Raw genomic sequence first — 22,992 nt, forward strand, 5'->3', positions numbered from 1 at the left:
GAAATATTGCATCCCTTTGTAGGACATGTAATTATTTTCTATTAATCACGTGCTATAAAGCTACATTATGCGGTTATTCTGTTATCACTGGAAAGAGGCCTGCAGTCAGCTTCTGACAATGTTAGGTAATTACTAACACAAAGCTACTTTCTCCTCCTGCAGTAATGCTATCAAGATCCAGAAGTGTGGTGATGCTTATTGTATAAAAATCGTACTCAAAAGAAATTCAGTATCTGCAAAATGGATGGCTTCAAGGCAAAATGTAGTGTGGCAATCAAAGAAGCAAAAGAAGGCAAACTTGCCCAGTAATCCGAGAAAATAATATTAAGGCGGTAGTGAATGCTTATGATCTACCACCCATGTTTTCAGTTTTCCTAACGCTGAAATCATTTTACTTGTTTTATTTTGTAGTTGAAATTTTAGACCCCAATTAATATTTATTGAGCAATAAGAGTGACTGGATAAGAAGGCAGGAAAAAGGACTAGTTACGATAAAGTGAAACAGAGACTTTATCCAACATAATATTAATATTTAGTCAACTAAATCTTCTTTCTCTGCTGGTATATTATTTTACATTTATATAAGGACCCAACATTTACTTAAATCTTTTTCAGCACCATGACTGTCATTTCTTGAGTATATTAATCCACTTTCTGCCAATAATACAGTAAAAGAATGCTGACTTAACAGAAACCTGGAACATTAATAAGATTTAATGATGTATTAGCCCTTTCAGAAATTAGTTACCCATGTGTTTGAAAGCAACAGGTGTTTGCAAAAATTTTTGTGTTCTTTTTCCAAACACGTATCTGTGCTTCAAAACATATCAGCCTTTTGTGAAAATGAAAGTAATTTTATTCACAAAATATAAAATACAGTAAGTTTAAGAACCAATGGACTTGACTGGTGTTTTCCAAGTTTTCACTGTGATATCTTTATTCATAATCACTGTAGTACTATAAAGACTAGATACCTATTTAAAGTGTATAAATACTTTTATCAAGGCTACCTCTTTAGTCTCTTTTATTAACTCTGATAAGAAACTTTGTAATAATCCTCTCATTTCTCATATATCCATCATTTCAGAAGGCTCTCTTTAAAATGCACAGTAGGAACTGTACAACCTCCGTGTTTTACTATTACTATCTACACATTAACTCCTTGAATCGTAGATTCCTAATCTGTTAAATGAGGAAACTGACGCAATCTCCAAGGACCTCCATGATGTTTGAGCACCACTATTGAGGAACCTGACTGAAGACGCTAAGTTCCCTAGTGGTGTATGAAGATCAATCTCATTACTTTGTAATTTACTATGCAGGTGTGACTTTGAGTTCCTCTAATTCAAAGAATTACTGTTTTTTTCTCCTTGCAGTGTATACTCCATTTTTAAAGCAAGAGAGACAAAGACAAGGAAGCTGATAGAATTTAATTCTCATAACAAATTTTAGTTTCTATCCCTGAGTCATGATATATTTAATTCAACTTTCTACAAAGTCAACAATTATAATACCATACAGTAAAAACTGACATTCAGACTCATAATGTTAGGTGAAGAAGATCATGTCATGCTTAGTATAGAGTGACTTCGGTGTTCAGTGTACAGTATTTTACCTACCGATACATAACTCTATTAACTGTTCTCAGGTTCACCCATTCCACTTTATTCTCACTGGCACCACTAGTTCAGGCCTTCATCACCTTGCCCCAGACTACTACATTATCAATGCTGCCTCTCTGTTCTTCCCAGAAATTCTTTTCATCAGTTTACCCTGATGCTCAAGAACTTAAACTAGCTCTCCGCTGCATTAACTACAGACTTTAGCTTGTTCCCACCCTGCTAGCCACCTTTTCCTGTCACTCTTCTAGCCAGCACTACACTCATTCTACCTCTGTATGCAGTGCTCCCTTCCATGCTCCCTTCCCAGAGACATCTACCCTCTCTCAGCCAAATCCTGTCCAGTGACTAAGACCTGACTCAAGTTAACCTGGTTGTCATGAATTTTTCTCTGAATTAGCTAATCCATATTTATATCTCTAATTTCAAGCTAAACGTTCATTCCTCAGTTGAATTTATGTACATTAGTTTTATTCCTTCAACTAAAATAAAGTACAAACTCATTGAGATCACAGGAAGGACTTACACTTAATCTGTATGCCCCACACTGCAGGACATATAAAAGATGTTTCATAAATAGGCACTGGATGATGAAATAGACTAAGTCTTCATTTTTAATGCTGCAACAGTTTACTATCCTAAATATTTTCTTAAGAAATATAATTTCCAATAGTAATACCATTTCTTTTGTGTATATTAGACATTAAGAATTGTAGTTGTGACTAAACAAGCATTTGTTCTGAAGCATTTACATGTGCTAGCTGAGTGAGCGATCTGAAACAGCATGCTGTTCCGACCTGTGGCAAGCTGTTGCCACCATGTTTTCAAATGCAGTACATGGGATGTGCCTTGTTTAAAAAGCTTAAATCCTATGTGCAGAAAGAAGGCATTTGTCGCCATTGGAACAAGGACCAACAAATTCTTGTTATTAGAAAAAATTCGGTTTAATTTATTTGTAAGCACTGAAAGAGGTTAAGGCAGAATTCTGCAAAGGCAAAAAACAGAATGACAGGTAGAATGGAAAATCTCCTGGTTTTTCCAGCTCCTCCATCTTACCTTCTCAGAAGATACAGAGACTCATCCTAGCTCTGTTGCTGACTAGCTTTGTGACCTTGGGCAATCCCAAAGTTTCTTTAGGGATGATTTTTTTGGTTTATATTTATATTCTTCATTGAGACTGTACAATAGTCTACTTATATACTTAATATAAATCAATAAGTCTAATTATCATACATTTGGACCCTCATGGAATTACCTTTATGAAATCTTTTATTATATTTACTATAAAAAATTTGTGTTGAGGCCAAAACTTACCACTTATGCACTTATTTACATAAAGTTGTTCAGGCCAGATATTCAGGGCAGATTCTAGAAATTCATGTGAGAATAAAGTAGCCAGTGCTGGGAAAAGCCAAGATCCTTCCTTTATGATTACAAGAAATTATACCAAGCACAGTGGCTCACACCTGTAATCCCAGCACTTTGGGAGGCCGAGGCAGATGGATCACAAGGTCAGAAGTTTAAGACCAGCCTGACCAATATGGTGAAACTCCACCTCTATTAAAAATACAAAAATTAGCTGGGCATGGTGGCGGGCGCCTGTAGTCCCAGCTACTCAGGAGGCTGAGGCAGGAGAATCGCTTGAACCTGGGAGGTGGAGGTACAGTGAGCCAAGGTCATGCCACTGTACTCCAGCCTGGGCAACAGAGCGAGACTCCATCTCAAAAAAACAAAAACAAAAAAACAAAAAACAAGAAAAAGAAATTACTAGCTCCCATCTCTCCCTTTTTTGGTTTGGCTGCCAAGAAGCTCAGCACCAAGGTGGACGTACAACCACAGAAACACCATTGTCTTTTGAGGTCTCCATAGGAGTAATCCATTTTCCTTTGGGCTTTTATTTCTTTTTCCCCTATTATGTTGAGCCTCGATTTCTTTACCTATAAAGTGAAGGGCTAGCACTAAGGTCACCCTCACTCTATGATCCTATCATTCCAAGTTCTTTTAAGAAGTCAGGATTATTTCCTGCTCTTAACTGTATTTTGGCAAACACATAGTAAACATCTATCTGCCATACTGTGAAGATACTGAGGATACAGAAATACTTAAGACCCAGTGTCTACCTCAAGAAGTTCAAAATTTAGAGAGAAAGCAAGAAACATGTAATCATCATATTGAATGTTAAATGAGAGAGGGAAAAATTTTGTAGAAAGAGAAGCAACTAATTCTACAGCAGGATCTGAGAGATTTTATATAGAAAGTGACAGCTGAGCTAAGACTCCAGAAGGAATAATGAAAGGAATAATACATGGTATGTGCAAAGGCCTGCAGAGATAAAAGAATGTGCTGTGTTCAGGGAAGAGCATGTAGTTGAGAGTATGGTTAACACAAAAGGTACAGAAGAAGATAAGGGAAAAAGTACTGTAAGATGTGGTAGAAAAACTAGCTTGGAAACATTAGGTTGATTTCTCACAGCGTTTCTCTGGCTGCCTACCATTCTCCAAAGTAAGGAAAGGGAAGTGATTCTGGCCGGGCATGGTGGCTTACACCTGTAATCCCAGCAGGAGGCCAAGGCAGGGGGATTAACTGAGGTCAGGGGTTCGAGACCAGCCTGACCAATGTGGTGAAACCCCATCTCTACTAAAAATACAAAAAATTAGCCAGGCATGGTGTCGGGCATCTGTCATCTCAGCTACTCAGGAGGCTGAGGCAGGAGAATCACTTGAATCTGGGAGGCAGAGGTTGCAGTAAGCCAGTATTGCACCACTGTACTCCAGCCTGGGTGACAGAGCGGTGAGACTCCGTCTCAAAAAAAAAAAAAAAAAAAAAAAAAAAAAGTGATCCTGAATTACTGATGTCTACTGGGGCTATGCTCCCCTTTCATCAATAGGACCCCATCCGCCCCTTTCCACAGTACAGCCGTTCTTCTGGGTTTCATATGTAAGAGACATAGAAAATAAGCATTCATATTTGTTACATAAATAAACTCCATTCATACATGAAGTTCCAGTTCAAGTTCCATTTCCTTATGAATCTTTCTTTACTTACTTACTCCAGGATTTACTGACTTCCCTTTCTTCTTGGCTTCTCCAGCACTACAACACTGATACCCTACATTGTGTTTTCTTACTATTACCTATTTTATGCATTGGTCTTCTCTTCAACTCAACTGCAGTATCCCAGAATAACACTTTGTGGCTTTTCTGGATCCTGCTCAAAATAGTGCTTTGCATGAGTGTTCATCAAATATTTGTTGATTAGGAAACAAAATAATTTTGATAATCTATACAAGATTTAATTATATAAAGATACTATCAATAACATGGTTCACTGTTGTTTAGAACTGGGATGTGATAATTACAATTAGCCTGTGATATGGAAAAAAAGTTAAAGTTCTAATCAAGTTTCCCTCAAGTGTAGCAAAGTAGAAAGAGAAAGGCTTTGGGGTCAGACCTGTATTGATTCCTGGAGAAGGCACTTAATAGCTGCGTATCCTCAGATAATTTCCATAATAACCTTATTGAGCATCAGTTTCCTAATCTGTAAAATTATAACACCATCTACTTCACAGGGTTATCTTATTAATTATATGTATGGAAGCATGTTTAGTACCTAGAACAGGACATTTTAAATGCTCAACAAATACTTTTTCTTTCCCTCCTCCCTTTCCCTGCCCACTCACTACAGGTATAGCAAAGTATTAGGGCAACAAAAAACACAGTACTTTGGGATGCACTATAAGGCAATCTGATTATTATGAACAGGTCTCTACCCTGCTTTTCTAAAGAGAATCTTATCTTCCAAAGAGAACAAGTGTTTGAGGAATATAACATTTTGTTAGAATTTTACTGGTGGTTCTTTTTTTTTTTTTTTTTTTTTTTTTTTTTTGAGATGGAGTGCAGTGGTGCAGTACTGGCTTACTGCAACCTCTGCCTCCCAGATTCAAGTGATTCTCCTGCCTCAGCTTCCAAAGTAGCTGGGACTACCAGTGTACACCACTATGCCCAACTAATTTTTGTATTTCTAGTAGAGATGATTCACCATGTTGGCCAGGTTGGTCTCGAATTCCTGACCTCAAGTGATCCTCCTGCCTTGGTCTCCCAAAGTTCTGGGATGCAAGAATGAGCCACCACACCCAGCATACTGGTTGTTCTTCAATAGCTGAATACTCAAATGATGAACATCTGTCACTTATTTATAATTTATTAAACATAGACTCTAAAGTTTTTCTTAATCAGTAGTCTATCTCTAGTCTCTATGCTGAATGATTTACCTGGAATATCTAGCACCATGTTCTAAAGGGATGAGGAAGAAGACACCTCAAGAGTGAAAGTATGCTATACATACTGAGAGAGTTCCTGATTTTAGAGGCTGAAATCACGGATTGTTCAACTGAGAATTTTAAAAAAATTATCAACATAGTGCTTTTCTCTAAGGTTTTGTTTTGCTGCTGCCAAACCCTTGGTTATTCCAGGCTGAATTAAATCACATAAGCCTTGCAGGCAGGCTCCTTTCCAAAGCAGCCCCCTCCACTGCCACCTCTGCTCAGCTTGCCTCTCTGACACTGCCTTCTGGCTTTTCCTGAACCTCCCAAGCCACTGCAAGGACTGAAGCTGCCAGCCTGCCTCCTATAAGCACCTCTTGCTTTCATCTGCCAACGTTTTTCTGGAATGTTTCCTCCAACTTATGTAAGAGAAAGTAAGGAAGTACTTAAATACATTGTTCACAAATAGATAACAAGACAAGTCCTATAAGTAGAACTAGAACATTTTCTGACATGGTGTTCTGGCCATAAACTGCTTTTCACTGCTGGGAGGAGATGAGTACTAAATAGGAGTTTGGTCTGGTTAATGCTTCCACTGTAGCGTAGACCATACATCCTTATTGACAGCATAAACCTAAATGTCATCGGACCAAACAAATGCAAGAACAAATACAAACACTTCTTATCAAAAGGCTATAAACGATGATCACATTTAGGAGCTAGCTTAGTGTCAACAATGCATGTCCCATATTCAGGTAACCTAGTTACTCTTCAGCAGTTGGCCAGGCTATTTGTGGCACACTGGATCATATGGTCACAAATTAAAAACTAAGCTAAAAAGTAACTTAATTCCCTCTGCTGGTAGAGCTCAACAAGACTTTCATTTTATTTATTAGCATCGGTTTGAAGCCAAACAAAGCCATAGTAACTGAATATTTACATTCTTACAATGAGAAGCAAATGGTCAATGACAGTCACAATTTACCAATCACTGGAAAAAGTCAACCAAACAGATATAAAGGGAGGTACTGCTTGAAACTCCAACCAATATACACCGAAAAGCACCCTTTTATTGTATATTAGTGACCACTGTCTTCACCTACATTTCCTGTGTTTGACTTAAAAAAGTTTCTCAGAAGTCTGCAAAGCTAGTCGCATATGCCCTAGACTGGATAAAATATTCCAGAATTCTTAACTCTCTCATTTTTCTTTTAATATCAAAGTAGTGTACCTCTTTTCTGAAGTATAGCTTGTCTGTTATTAAATCTCTAAAAATAATTTATTGCTTTAAAAGTAACTATAAGAATGCGGTTAGCAGTTTATCTGAGTACAGATTAAAAGATAAACTAATAGGGGATAGGAATCCAGAAGAGAAAAAAGAATAACATAACCAAAAAGGCATTTGAGATCTCAGAATATACCTACTGCTATATAATCTGGTTCTAGGAAAATACTATTAGCTATGATATTATGTTCCTGGTTCATTTAGTGGTAATAAAAATGAAATAAAAACTAATAAAAAATAGTATTATTTTAAACAACCCAATTTCTTAAGAAAATAAATACAGGTTTTCTATCTCAAATATGATTTCCCCCCTATCAAATGAATCTGAAACCAATTGTTAATTCACTAACAATACAACTGTCATTAAAATCACAAGTTCTGCTTTCATCAGTGTTTATAAATTTCCTCCATTTTTTAAGAAAAAAGAGATGTCCAAATCTCCACTGAACTATTTTAATTTTAACACATTAAAAAACAGCAACAACCTTATATGAAAAGAAATGTAAAGCAAAAAGTTACTGGCTTGCCTTTTAAGGCAAGTGGTATTTAGATTTATTATTAGTGAGGTTCAAAGGTTAAAACTAAAAAAATGCCGGACACTTTGAAGGAGGGGCTGGCTCAGCCAGGGGTCACATGAGAGCTGCTAATTGGAAAATGTTTTAAAAGGAAGGGGGAAGAGCACAGTATCTGCCTTCTTTCTTTATTGCAGCATTTGATTTGCACCAGAAGAAAAATAAAAAATAAAGGCTAAGATTTGTGTAACTCTCAAAAGAGGCCTAAAATAAATAAATCATCCCCAGGTTGACTGAGCACAGCTAACATTCCATCAGGGCTTTCTTGCAAAACAGAAAAAAAAAATATTGAATTTTAAAATCAAACTATATTTCTATAGTGATTTTTAAATGAAGACTGCCTAATCCCCAAGCTAGTTAAATGTTTTTCTGCCATTACATTTACAAAATTAAAACACTCTTCATTATCATGCATGAAATTTTATTTCTTGTTTTGTCTAAATGTTTATATTGAAAGCATGCATGTTTTCTTATTTTGTGTTGCCTTTTTTTTTTTTTTGAGACGGAGTTTCGCTCTTGTTACCCAGGCTGGAGTGCAATGGCACGATCTCACCGCAACCTCTGCCTACTGGGTTCAGGCAATTCTCCTGCCTCAGCCTTCCGAGTAGCCAGGACTACAGGCCGTGCCACCATGCCCAGCTAATTTTTTGTATTTTTAGTAGAGACAGGGTTTCACCACGTTGACCAGGATGGTCTTGATCTCTTGACCTCGTGATCCACCCTCCTCGGCCTCCCAAAGTGCTGGGATTACAGGCGTGAGCCACCACGCCTGGCCTTGTCTTTCCTTTTTAAAGAATATTTTCAGAACTGACAAACTTCTAGATGGTAAATCAAATCAAACAATGATAATTTGGTATTTCAAATTATAAATGAGTCCATTACTAAAAGAAAGCTACATATCTTTAAAATCTTTTAAATGGTCTTATTTATTATTAATAGACAAGTCATGGCATTAATTTCTTTACAAAGTACACATTTTCTATGTCTCTACAAATACTATTTTAGAATCCTTAAAATGTATTCTTCCTTATATATACAATTTACATATTTAATTCAGAATGATGAACAAAATTTTTCATGATTAATGCTAATATCTTATTGACATGAGACAGGAAAGTAATAACCCAAGCTGGATTTAAAGCTGAATTTATGACACCATTTTGATTGTGCACAATAGCTGCAATTACCTGCACCACTCATTCTGAGCCACTAGATGGTGTAAAAAAATAAATTGAAAGGTAAAATTTCATCCCATCACGACGAAATCTAAATATAACTCTGAGAAACTTGATTAAACAAATCTCGAGGCAACTAACAATGCCAACGATTTCTATACTAATTGTACATAATTTATAATAATGTCAAGCATTCAAAATTGCAGTTATTCCCATATTAAATGAATTTATGGTATTAACTTATGGTCTGAGTTTGCCAAAGTTTTGATAAAACTGGAAGGCCAAGTCAGTAAAGACTACTAGAAAGTCTCAAGATATTCCTGGCTGAACTTGTCCAAAGGAGGTAGGGAAGTAAGTCTGCACAACATAGACTCAACCCCAAAGCAACCTGACTACTCACAGCCAAGACACCCATCAACAGCCCAGAATATGTCCAAATCACATCAAGGGAAAGCTAAGTGTCCTTTCTTTCTCACCCTCACCAAGATTTACTAGGTTGATTCCACTAGGTCCGCAGCTGGATGACAATGCACACTGAACCTTATTTAGCCAAAGGTAAAAACGTGCTGGCTAACAGGTCTTCTTTCTTAGCTCTTTTTTCAAACACCGAAATGAACCCCAGGTAAATTACTCATCTCTAGAAGGCCCTTAATAAATATGATCATGATGATGAAACTTCAAGCCTTGCAAAAAACTGGCAGAAGAATTATTTTTGATCAGCTCTCTCCTAAATAATATATGAAAATTTTAGATGGACATATGTGCTTCCCATGGGCTGGAACACCTTTAACCTTTGTTCTGTAATCAGGCTTCATGAATAAAATTAGTCTCCGCAAAACAGGAACTACCTCCCTTAGAATCCTAAAAGTATGATACACACCTATAATTATACTTTTAATTTCATGTTAACAGAAAACTATTTTCTGAGGCAATAGTAGAAATAAGACATGCCTGTGATTGCTTGTTTCCCAGCCAGTTCTGGAAGCTGGTGCTCTACCTAGGCTTTCAGCAACAAAGACAACCTGACTCATAAAGAAGGTTTTATAAGTAGATCCACATGGGCTTTATAAATTTCATATTTAAGAAAGGAGTATAATAGCTATATGCCATTTACTCCTATAATCTGAACTCGCAAGTGAAATCTAATCAACATTTTAGTTTTATAAACAATTGCAGTTAAATTGGTTTTAAAAAGACTTTGAGCTATATAAATTTAGGAATGATTCCAAGAATGTGTCTTGACAAGAGCTGAAACTAATCAGTTTGATTTCTCTATTAAATAAATAACTCAAAAAGCTGTTGTCTTAACTCAGGACAATTTAATGCTCAATAACAGGCTTCAAGACTTGTAATGTGACTATCTGTAGCATCCAAGAACTGAAAGCATCTTTCTGGGAACAACAGTAATAAAAACCCATACTAATGAGCAGAAGACTGAGAGAAGTAAGTGACCAGTCTTAGCTAGTTAGGGCACCCTAACTAGCAGTTATCACAGTTGGCTTTATTTATTTTATCACAGTTGTCAGAATGGGTTCTGGCACATGGTAGGTGCCTAAGGAAAGGAAGGAAGGAGGGAGGGAGGGAGGACAGGAAAGAAAACAAAGGGAAAAGCACTGGTCTGGGAGTCAAGAACACAGCTCAAGTCATGACTCTGGCGTTTTCTTTACCCAAGTTCCTTTTATCTATAAAACCAAGAATTAGATGATCATCATTGAGACCCATTACTCTAACATTCCATGATTTTCTGTGCTATGATTTTACGCACCAGCCATCTAGTGTTAAAATTCAGTATGTGATCTTCTTTCCAAATTGTCTTCTGCATCTAACAACTACCTCTTACTATCTCTCTGAAAAGTCCAAAATATTTCTCTAATCAAGAAAGAAACCACATCAAACTCCTAGACTTATGATTTAACATTTTCTACGTGTATTTAAATTATTTTCATCCATCATTTGTTTCTAAAGTAGTCTTGTAAGTAGACAGAGAAATTTTTAAATCCCCATATTAAAATAGGGGAAATTAAAATATGAAAATTAAGGGAGCTCACATACATTACCAGAAGTATACTCAAGATAAGAAACTTGACTTTTAGATCTAAGGAAAGAAAGATTCTGAATAATCCAGTATTTTAAGAAGCAGATACAAGTATTATATATATATATGTATATGAATATGTATATGTATGATGGGCTTGTAGAAATATACTTTGCCATTTTGTTTACAAACACGGTATGCGAAACAACTTAAAAAATTACCTAAGCCGCCGAGCGAGGTGGCTTACACCTGCAATCCCAGCACTTTGGGAGGCTGAGGCAGGCGGATCACCTGAGGTCAGGAGTTCGAGACCAGCCTGACCAACATGGAGAAACCCTCTCTCTACTAAAAATGCAAAATTAGCCAGGCATGGTGGTGCATGCCTGTAATCCAAGTTATTTGGGAGGCTGAGGCAGGATGATCATTTGAACCTGGGAGGGGGAGGCTGCGGTGAGCTGAGATCGTGCCATTGCACCCCAGCCTGGGCAACAAGAGTGAAACTCTTGTCTCAAAAAAAAAAAAAATTACCTAAGCCTGTCTGAATAGAAAAGCATTGCTTTTAAATTGTCGGAACACCCAATGTATTTACATAAAGATGAAAAACTTGTTCTATAAACACAGTGTTTCCAGTAGTGAATGGCAGACAAAATCAGAATAAGCACACAGAATAATAAAAAGGAAGAGGAAAGAAAAACATAATAAATAACCCAATACCTTACAATGTTAGCTTTCACATAAGTATATTGTTTCTGGAGAAGGCAGTAGGTGGATGTGAGCCAAGGGCTGAAGTGATAGGTAAACACACTGCTAAGTTGAATCCTGTTATCTGATTGTGTTTAAAATTTGATTACATTTCACTTGACAAAATAATTAATTATTGTGAACTCCCAATTGTTAACAAGGACCTAGAAGAATTCCAATTGGCATTTTCCCCTAGTATTGTGAATCCAAATGCATTAAAAATCAAGCTTTGTATTCCCTCTTTACAAATGTCATTTTGGGGCATCTTCTTACCTTGCTAAGAATGTAAATCACATCACCACGCTTAAATGACAACTCATCAGAAAAAGCTCCAGTACAATCCCACAGACCCTGGTAAAAATTAGCATAATCAGTGCTCTTATCCCCTAGGAAAAAGAAAGAGAAAGTATGAGTTAGGGCATTCATGTAATAACCCCTCATTTCAAAATAAACCAATAGAAATTAAACAATGTCCTAGATCACCAAAACAATCTAAAAAAACTGTCCTGAGTAAATGAGTATTTTATTGCATCCACGACTCCTACTTCTCAATATCCTCTTAAGGCAGCTTTCAAAAAGATCTGATTTTGAATTTCTGCTTTTCTTTTTCTTTCTCTCATCTAAAACCTGTAACTGCTATATGCTTTCATCAAACCAGCACCTAAAGTTTGCTTCCCACTTATTTTAAAGAAAAAATCTGAGCCCACTTGCAACATGTTTTGAAGGTATGTCTACCACACTTCACAATAAGCAATATCCATGAGATGTAACACACACTTTGTGAAATAACCATCTCACAGAATTTGGGACACTCCATGAAAATAATAATAGTATTCTCCTAAGAAATGCTAGCGACACTGAGATTTTATGGAGTTAATGTACAAATATAAAACCAAAACTAAGGAACCAAAATTTTAAAAAACCAAAAAACAAAAAACTAAACCCTAGAGCTGGTTAATGGATGAGGACAATGTGGAAATGATATAGAGAGTAATTGCAGCAGTTTTCCTTAGTGGCATTTGTACCCAAAGCCACTTAAAGTTATCTTTTGAAATTTTTTAGCAACTTTGAAATTGCCAGTGTTGAAGCTGCATTTTTCAACAGATTTTTGTCAGCCCCAGTTTAGGACATTAGGCTCTGAATAAACATGCAACATACACTGGAGTATCAGCTCATCCTTCTAACAGCATAAGCACAATGGATGTGATGTGCTCAAACTGCCATACAGACCATTAACTGATTGATTATTTAGCACTTTCCACTCTGTAATACCACAATAAATGGGTAATAAATACTTTGTCACTTATACAATTTGGATCTCCTGAAACAGAATACAGTTAAACACACTGACGCTTTTGTTACACTAAGAACTGTTTCCTGTTTTTAATTTCATGATAATTGAGTTTTGATGAGTTAACACCAAAAGAATGCAAGTAATATCAATAAGATGTCTGTGTATTCACTAGCTAGGCAGAATATATATGTGCTGACAACTTATATCACTGGAATGTCATCTTTGAATTCTGAGGGGATAACTGTTGAGACACATGCTGGTCCAGGGTTGTCATCTCAGTATTGTTACATGGCTCTCAAACAGCAGGCTTTTTATGATTCCAACACAAGTAGTCACATTAGCACATCATTAAGGTGTTCATCTTATTACACACAGTTTGTGATTTACACAAAGTGTGAGTTTACTAGAAAATTCTCTTTAATATATAAAATATTTTAAAGCCAAAAAAGATTCTAAATAATTTGGAGTCTGAATATCTAGGAAATAGAGTGCTACTTTTCACTTACAAGAAAATAAAGATGGACTAGAAGATGCACAACCTAGCAAAATCCCTCTATTACATTTTTGTCTCTTGTTTTCTAAGAATGAGGGACAATGGGAGTGGGGGGGGGAGGAGAACAGAAAGGAGGAAGCAGTGGGAGAGACAGATACGTTACTGACTTTTCCATACTTGCATTTGAGCATTCATCACTGATAGCAGCAGGGATGTACACAAGCTTGGGAATCCAACCAAGAACTAACAATGCTTGTGGCCACTACATTACGTTTTCCCCCCAAAGCGTGTATTAAGTAAATTCTAAAAATGGACACTAGAGGGCACTCCAGCTGGCCAGATCACTTCAAACATTGTCCAATTTTTAAAAAGGAAAAAAAAATCACTTAATAATAAAGTGACTGATTTCCTTTAAAAACCACTTACTTAGACAAATAGAGATTTAGAAGTTGAAACATTCTTGTCAGATTAAATCAACTGGTAAATGGGTCAAATGTTGTGCCCCTTGCAGTCCGTCAGTGTCAGTTTAAAAGTCAGGGAATTAGAGCAAAGAGAGGATGACATCATTTCACATGCAAGGCCTTCCCCCACAGTAACTGGCCAGGAGGTAAAAGGATCTAAATGGCTGGTTTCTTTACTCTGTCTTCCCCATGCTGCTCGCTTTAGGCTTGCTCCAAAAACGTGGAAGAAACAAAACTTGGCTAAAAACTAGAGTAGAGGTTTTGGCTTAGCTATGTTGTCCCAGTGGGTCCCCAGCTGTCCAGGCTGCTCTTCCTTTTTTCAGATTCTCTTAAAATAGTTTTTCATTTGATAGATTCTCAAAGGGGAGGGGAGAGAAAGAAGGAAAAGAAAAGTATATGGTGATTTCTAACACATAATCCTTATCACTTTGGGGTCTCTCTTCCCCTTGATACGCTTGGTGAAACTCCCATTAACACTAATGGGAGTTACAGAAGCACATGAGGGGAAGAGAGACCCCCACCGTGTGCAAGATGCATCTCTCCCTAGATGTGCATCATGAGCATTTCATTAAATCTCACTGCTGTAAAGAGGCAACAGAGCTAGCAGATTTGGCAATACTGGGAAAAAGATGCATTTTCAACTGTGTTTTCTATAATCTAGATGATGATGTTATCCAAAGATCAACCTCATTTTTTGTCCCATATGAGAACTCTGTTAAAGAATAATTTTTTTATGTCATACAGCTACATACATATATGATTTACTAGTCTATTTCAGTATGCAATACTAGTTATAAAGCAGAAAAATTGTAAGTAGGGGAAAAAAACCCTGGCAATAGATGTTTATTAGCTTTAGTCTCCTCAGGGGTAATGTTTGATTTCTTGATATGAAATCTGGACACAAAAATCAGGAACGATCTTGTTCCTTAGAGGGCAGCAATCTCCTCTAGCTTACTTGTAAAAATTTAAAGTGTAGCTAAACATACACAAAAAAATAGCATAGACAGCCTCAGAAGCACAGTAGGTTCGCAAAAGTTAACACTGTTTACCCCTAAACACTGGAAAATAATCCATTTGAGATATGTTTTTTTAAAAAATGGGATGAGGCAAATGTCATAAACATACATTTTAAAGCACAAATTATGTTTAGTTGTCTTTACTACATGGATTAATTTTCCTATTGTATCCACATCATGATCTATAGTTTCAAAATTACCAAAAAAACCCACCTTATTATGTTTCTTGTCATGAGAGGCATGAATGATTAAGAAAGTGAGAAGAAAAAAAATACATTAGCCAGCCGGTGAAAGATTTAAACAATGTTCTTACTCCTGCTTTTAAAAACATACAAGAGGAGATCTTTGGACAAAGCTAACAGAATTGTTATGAAACATAGATACTCTACAAAGATGAAAAACATGACAATAGGTGAAACATGAGAATAAGATAGTGGAGAATATCTTCCTTGGTGTTACAAGGTTTAAAAACTATTTTAGAGAAGTAAGCAAATTCTATAATGTTCCAAAAATCAAATGGAATCTTTATATATATATGTGTGTGTATATATGTATATATATACACACACACACAGTCACTCACATATGTGCAAGATATGTAAGTTTGAACATGAAGAAACTTGTAAGAAACACAAGATTAATTTTGTTTTTGCGTACATATTTTACATTAGAAAAGTCTGTGTGTGGGAGGCGTTTAGTAAAATCAGTCAATGTGAAAAATATATAACATTCTTGAGTAAGGTTAGAAGTTCATGTCATATGATGCTCAGCAAGATAGTAATACCCTTGTCAACTCACTGCCCTGCGTGGCAAACAAACTTCTAGTGTTACATCTTTGACAGCCTAGGGAAGAGCAAAGGTCACTACTATGCAAAAGTATTAAAACTGTTGCTTGAAAAGAATTTCATGTCACTAAAGATAAGAATTATTGTAGTGCTTATATAGCTATTGCATGAAAACCTAGATCTATTTACTGCATTCCTTTGAGGAAAATGGATTTTTTTTCCTACCCTCAAAGGCAAAAATTTGGGAGATGTTTACTTTAAAAGGGTTTTTGAAAAATACAATTGCTTTAAGCCAAAATATTTATATCTGTGGAAGGACCATCTGTATGTATCTACCTTCTATACCTGCACTGAAATTTTTTTAAAAAAGAAAACTACATGCTTTTGGCAGAAGCTTCATGATATATAACCCAAAACATATACACTTAAATTATTATTGAACAGAGTCCTCAAGGTTTCGCTAAGCCTCAGTGTTTTATAGTTGCATTTTATAGGAGTAGAGTGCTAACATGTAATGATTTTGTTCTTGCTTCCTTTCTAAAAAAACACTAACCAAAACCTTTTGTAGCAACCTACTTCTGCTTTCCTGTCCAGGTCTAGAATCAGGCCTCTGTTTCCTTTCCACATGTCACAGTAGGAAGGACTCTGGAAAGCCACTTCCTGAACATACACTTCTTGTCCACCCAGCCTTGACAGCTTGAAAGAGTGATGTATGGACATATCAGAGAGGGGAAGGTGACCCTAACTCTAGCTTTTTGCAAGACACAGAGATGATATGGCAGACCTTGCCCCAGCTGACATGTGGCTATAAAGAGGTGTAAAGTCCTGATAAGAAGGCAGTCTTTTTCTTCTTTCCGTGTAAAATAATTGCTGGTTTATCAAAACTAACCTCATGCTTGCACTACAGATATGGTTTATCTCCTGCTATTTGGAAATAACAAGCAAGAAAAGTTGTCCATATCATGTGATTTTGCACAGAGCGTGTGCAGTTATTTTGCCAGTCTCATTCATAATTAGTACTTGGGGCTATGTGCCAAGTGGAAATGGATAAGGGGAACATCCTTCCTAGCCTTTTAGGCCACCAGTGTCCTTTTCCAATTTTTAAGCTGCTGTCACTGGACTCTGGCATTTCTTACCCAATTCATTTGCTTGCTGTGTTAATCATATGCAATGAAGATATGCATGGCCAACATTTAAACAGGCTGCAGATCAATTAGCGGTCTTAAGTTTATCTGATTTTTATCAAAGAAGACAGAGCTGTGGGTCGATTGTCAGAGCCTGTGTCAAGTTGACCTTTTCAGAGACGTCTACATTGCCAGTCCCCTGGGCAACTTGTTGTCCCCTGTTAGTCTCTGAATGGCAGAAGTCTGTTCTGCTCAAGCACAAAGTATACACAGATGTCTATATTACATTCTTATAGGTTTGACAGCAACTGCATGTTGTATCTATAAACTGTCCTTTAGCAGTGACACTTCCTCAATGATGATAAGCTAATTTATGCAACTAAATCTCCTTTGTGCAGAAATGAAAGCTAATTGAGTCATTACAAAGTAATTCAGGAAGGAATACCTTGTATAAATTGGCTTACTTTATAAATCCTTCTCAAGTGGTTTTCATGCATCCTAAATGGGACTAAGCAGCTTATCAGCCATAGGATATCCAGGCCAAACAAGCCAACTTTGGGGAGCTGTGTAAACGTCTTCAGAACAGTCAGAATGTGGATAAAATGAAAGTGAACAAAAGCAAAATAAGGTTTGCCAGGAAGCTACACAATTCATTACCTGAGGTGTGATGAGCACTGTCCTGACTCATCTTCCTTTGTTCTTCCACTTTCACAGGAGCACTGCTGTCTTCTTCTTCTTCTGTAAACAAACATTATCAATGGCACACTGAAGGGTTTGCTCAGGGAAAACAATACAGTACTCCATTTAAAAAGCAAAACTAAAAGTATAACACAAACATTATTTTTCAGAGAATAAAACAACTCAAGATTCACTTTCCTTTTTCAACAATCTAACACTGAATAAATAAAATACCAGCTACTTCCAAATAGCAACCTTTCCAAAATGCCTTGGCAAAATTTAAGATATGTACTAGTGCACTGCATGTTTTGTTTTAAATACTTTTAGAATCTCATCTGGAATGATCTTAATTTCAGTAAAGCCCTAAATCCAGTAAAGTAACACCGAGCATTATACTGATGCACCCATTATATTGTGTGGCAAGAGTATCATATATAAAATCATGGTCCCTAAAACATCATATAGCAAGGAGAAAGTGTGTGATTAAAAATGCAGTTAACCTATAAATCACTTACTGAGTATCATGTAACTTCATATGTTTTCTCACTTAATCTTCACAGGATACTATAAGGATCCTCATCCTTCAAGGTAATTCCCCCCAAATTATACTGAGGACCTGTTATATATCATATAAAATGCTGGATATTAAAATCTCATAGACAAATAATTTTTAATTCTCATTTTACAGACCAGCATATTTTCAGAGACTCAAAAAGGTGAAGTGACTTCCAATGTGTGTCATTCAAACTTAGGTTTGTGATTATAAAGTCAATGTTCTTTATCCTACATATAACCAGTGCTTTATTTACTTCTGTTTCACATTCATCTATCCCATTCCTTCCCCAGATTGTGGAAAGAAATAAGATAAAATTAAATGAGCAGAGTTTTAAATAGACTTAATAAACTATTTTACACCAAGAAAAATATTTATTATGTTTTTTTTTTCTCACCTAATGATTTACATACAAACCTAGAAATACTTAAGGCAGGACAAATAAACAAATGGCATGCCAAAGAAAAACTGGGTTCAAAAAGAATTATAATTCCAAGAAAACTCCTAAACTTTAAAGAAAAATATGCAAAATAAATAAATGTAGCCATGGTAACTATTCAATCAATCAGTCAATCTTCATTGGATATTAACTAACTGTGAGACAGAGGGGATCTACCAAGGAGGTAAAAGTAACAGGAAGCCTCTGCTCACAGGAAGCCGACAGCACATACGGGACAGAAGACAAGATCTAAAGGAAAACAGGCTGAAGGGGGCTAAATGTGACAGGTGAGGCACAAAATAATGAAGAAGCGTAGCAGAGAAACCACCCAACTAGGGAGTAGCAATGAAGGCTCCAAGGGATGTAGAGAATTTAAATAAGGAGAGAGTGTCAGAAGGATATTTCCAGAGAGATAGGTATGAACTTTAAAAGAAAAAGGTACAGTCACATTCATTTTGACTAAAGAATCTGCTACACATAGGTGAACAGCCAGGTAGGAGTTATGCCCATAGTTTAGACCAGCTGTTGAGGGGCGATGAACATCTTGTTATGGACTTCAGGCTTTTATTTGGTGGACAATAAGAGCCTTAGAAGGTTTTTGATGAGAGAAAGAGCAGGACTGAATCTATCTTCAGGAATGGACATCTGATCCCATTGTCTCAGATAACCTAAAGAAGGGGAAGGAAGTCCTGAACTGAAGGGGCAAAGGAAATGGAAAGGAGATGCTTGTGAGAGGTAAAGAAACTAGAATGGATAAGCTTTGTGCTTGACTGAATATGGAGAAATGAGGGGAGAAAAAGAGCAACAAAGGATGGCTAAAGTTTTGAGCTTAGTTAGCTGAGAAATGGGCATATTACTACTAAAAGGAGGATAGCCAAGATAACCTGTCTTACCAGGGAACACAAGGAGTTGTGTTTTCAACATGAGGGATTTAATGTATTGGTGGGGCAACCCAGAGAACAGGTCCAGGGGCAACTGCAAAGTATGGTAGAGCAGTCAGGACTGCAGGTCCTGAAATTTAGGAAAATTAGGGGTCTCCCGAAAATTTTAAATGGGGATGAATCAAAATCGGCATGTCAATCAAGCTGGAAGGTAGTGGTACTTACGTGATGAATAGAACTGTTATGAATTTTTGTAACTCAATTCAAACAAAATAATGATAGCTCCAATATAAGGGACACCTGAAAATATCTGGTACTTTATTAATATTGTTAAACCCAACACTGATAACATGGTTCAGTCAAATAAATAGAAGACCTAATGAAAGTATACTACACTTTAAAAAAGTATCCTGTCTCTTTTCTTTTTAACAATTGTTATCTCACATATGCCAAACCTCAAGGACTAGCTTTAATAAATGGGTTAATATAGTGTTTCCATAGAAATTTTTAAAGGTATAAGGGTCATTTACAGTCATTTATTCTACTCATTTTATTGACAGATAATTTCGTAAAAGGTAAAGGAGAAAGCTTTCCTTACTTTTCACATTTGCTTTCTGTAGCACCCACTCCCCTTTTAATTTAGTCACAAATTCAATAGTAAGAAGTAAATTAAAAAATGGTTAAAAGCACTTGTCCTCAGTCAAAAGCTGTAACTGTGTCAATGCAGTAAGAACTATTCCTGACTTTAAAGAGACTGTGGGAGCCGGGTGCATTGGCTCATATGCCTGTAATCCCAGCACTTTGGAAGGCCAAGGCAGGTGGATCACCTGAGGTCAGGAGTTTGAAACAAGCCTGGCCAATATGGCGAAACCCCATCACTACTAAAAATACAAAAATTAGCTGGGCATGGTGGCAGGCCCTTGAAATTCCAGCTACTCAGAAGGCTGAGGCAGGAGAATTGCTTGAACGTGAGAGGTGGAGGTTGCAGTGAGCCAAGATCGCGCCACTGCACTCCAGCCTCAGCGACAAGAATGAAATTCCATCTCAAAAACAAAAAAAGAGACTGTGGGATTTAGATTTCACCACCCAAATCAGCATCAAGATAAAAAAAATTGATTACAGTAATTAATGAAAAAACACTGCTCTTTGGCAAACTTAACAATGAATTTAGAAGTATTTGTCTGTGAATCTTTAATTTTATTAAAATTTAAGTGTCAGTAATGTGTGCTTTGAATTGTATATTGGTGTCAGAGAGCTTTGGCCTTAGAAATATGTATTCTTAAATTATAAGAATAATGGTATTAAAGGATTTACACATTCTTAAATTATAAGAATAATGGTATTAAAGGATTTACTTAAGTATCAATGTTTAATATCCAAATTGAAATCCATGTGAGATGATATTTAATAAGCAGATTTTAGGGGATGAGATGCCCATTAAGGACACTCCCTTTTTCCATTTTAAACCTGGTAATGATACTTTTAAATCAAAGCCTTATGCATTTCTTATATCAATTTTTCTTAACAATATTTAAACAATTCATTTTATTAACTCATTTTATCTTGGACTAACAATACAAACAGCTTTCATATAAAAGATAACAAAATCAAATATCGTATATGTTTTTGAATCTTGGGCAGGAAAAAACCCTCAGACTGAACCTTGAATAGAACTTGGCACAAAGGAGATGTTCAATAAATACAGAGTGAGCAAATGGATTAAAAAACCATAAAAATAAATCTTAACAAAGCTCTCCAAAAATACATGTAAGAACAAGTGACCAAAATTCTAGGCAATTTAATCACCTTCACAATACATTAGAAATATATACATTCACATGTTTTTTATTTAGATTTATTATTAAATATGTATTTTAGTGTTGAGGCACAATCATTGTACAATACTAATTAATACCTCAAAGAGCCAATGTTTGTGAGTTAATACATTCCATTCAACATTTTAATAACAGTAAACAAAAACAGCTCAGCTATGCAGTAAAATCCATCAAACCACACAGATGGTTATAAGGTTTTCATTATGTGGTTTCCATAGCAATCATATTGCAAATCTGGAAGCTTCTTGCAAATAAGCAGCTTGTATTTACATGCTTCTCAGCTGCAGCACAAAACTCTTCAGTGTGTGAAGTTATTATTCCAATCACACATTGTTAGAAGAATCATCAGGAGATTTTTTTTTTATCAGACAGGATGAAAATAACAATAAAGTGAGCTAAGTGCATAAGAAAATTCAAACATAGTCACACATTTACTAAACGGATCAGTGAGAACAGTAGAAATCTTCTGGCAGTCATCAAAAGGTTTTAACAATAAACCCTGTCAAAAATATGAAACTTTCAGGAGCAATCAGAATTAAAAAAATAAACATAAACCGCACCCACACCTCTTTTTAATAGATATTTGGCTTTCTCTCTGTGTTGAGCAAAGAGAGAAAGAGTTTGAGTCTCCCCAAATCTTTTTAGCATTTAAGGAAATGCTTAATGGGGGAAAAGTCATGGCCCTTTTTTCCCCCCTTTTAATCAATTTAATTTACAAATTGATCCAGTTCCATAACAGATGGATTATTACCCTAATAAGGATTACAAATCTGTCTAGCTATGCAGTTTTTACAAAATGGGTATTTATGGCTTACTAATGTTCTTATCTTTTGGATAAATAACCAAAAAGAAGAGTGATTAGCAATTAGCTGACACTACTTATAAAAAAAGGCTGAAGACAATTTGTTAGCACCAACTCAAGGTTGTTCACATCAAGGCTAAGGACTGATTTTATCATGTCTTCCAGGGAGAAGAGGAAGATTATATATATATATAAAAAATTTGACTTACATAATGATTACCTTTCTCACTAAACACCCTCAGAAAACAGCTTTACTGAATTATAATGTATTTTAAAACATAAAACACAGTTAAGTTCTGAAATAAAGTTTGGATTTAGATCTCCACTTGCCCAGGCATTATTTATGTATTATATATTTTTTCTCAGGAAAAGTGAATATTTATTACTTAAATGTCTACATATGTACTTATATCCATTACATAATTAAATCCTCCAACAATTCTATGATGCAATAATAAGTACTTCTATCATCACCATTTTATGAATATGAAAAATGAATTCATGGAGCTTGAACAACTTTGTCAAGGTTCACACATCCATTTAGTATAGAAGCTGGGATTTTAACTTTAGGCATATGCCTTAACTCTAAGCCATCGTGTCTCTTCCTTCATTTTCACTAAACTCTTCAATTTACAGGTGGATTGCTTTCTAAAATTTTGTTTAAATACTGTCTGTCTGTGGACTTTGAAAACACTTTCACATAGATGAGCAAGTTCTATACTATCATAGAATTGTATCTGAAGTACATCTTAAGCAAACTTTTTAGTGCTGATTTAGAAACAGTTGCAACCTGGGGTGCCCCAAATATGTGGTCTTCTTTCTCTTCTTCCAGTTCCCCTTCCTCACCCTATAGCTTTTAACACACTCCTCTGTTCCTAAAGCCAATACACACTATTGGGCACTGCACACAAGGTGCCCGTGAGTGGGAGATGAAAGAGGTGAC

At 36.0% G+C, this 22,992-nt stretch overlaps 1 protein-coding gene across 1 annotated transcript in view; it reads right to left on the minus strand.

Annotated features, from left to right (window-relative positions):
• The window catches only part of SKAP2 (src kinase associated phosphoprotein 2), a 207,253-nt gene that overhangs the window by 6,319 nt on the left and 177,942 nt on the right, over positions 1 to 22,992 (minus strand). The window contains exons 10-11 of the mRNA XM_003935148.4: positions 17,519 to 17,599; positions 11,962 to 12,074 (exon numbers count right to left, since the gene is read on the minus strand). Of these exons, the coding sequence (XP_003935197.1) occupies positions 11,962 to 12,074; positions 17,519 to 17,599 (194 nt within the window). The remainder of the gene's footprint in view (positions 1 to 11,961; positions 12,075 to 17,518; positions 17,600 to 22,992) is intronic.

The sequence above is a fragment of the Saimiri boliviensis genome, chromosome 10, assembly GCF_048565385.1.
Source record: "Saimiri boliviensis isolate mSaiBol1 chromosome 10, mSaiBol1.pri, whole genome shotgun sequence".
Lineage (NCBI taxonomy): Eukaryota > Metazoa > Chordata > Mammalia > Primates > Cebidae > Saimiri > Saimiri boliviensis.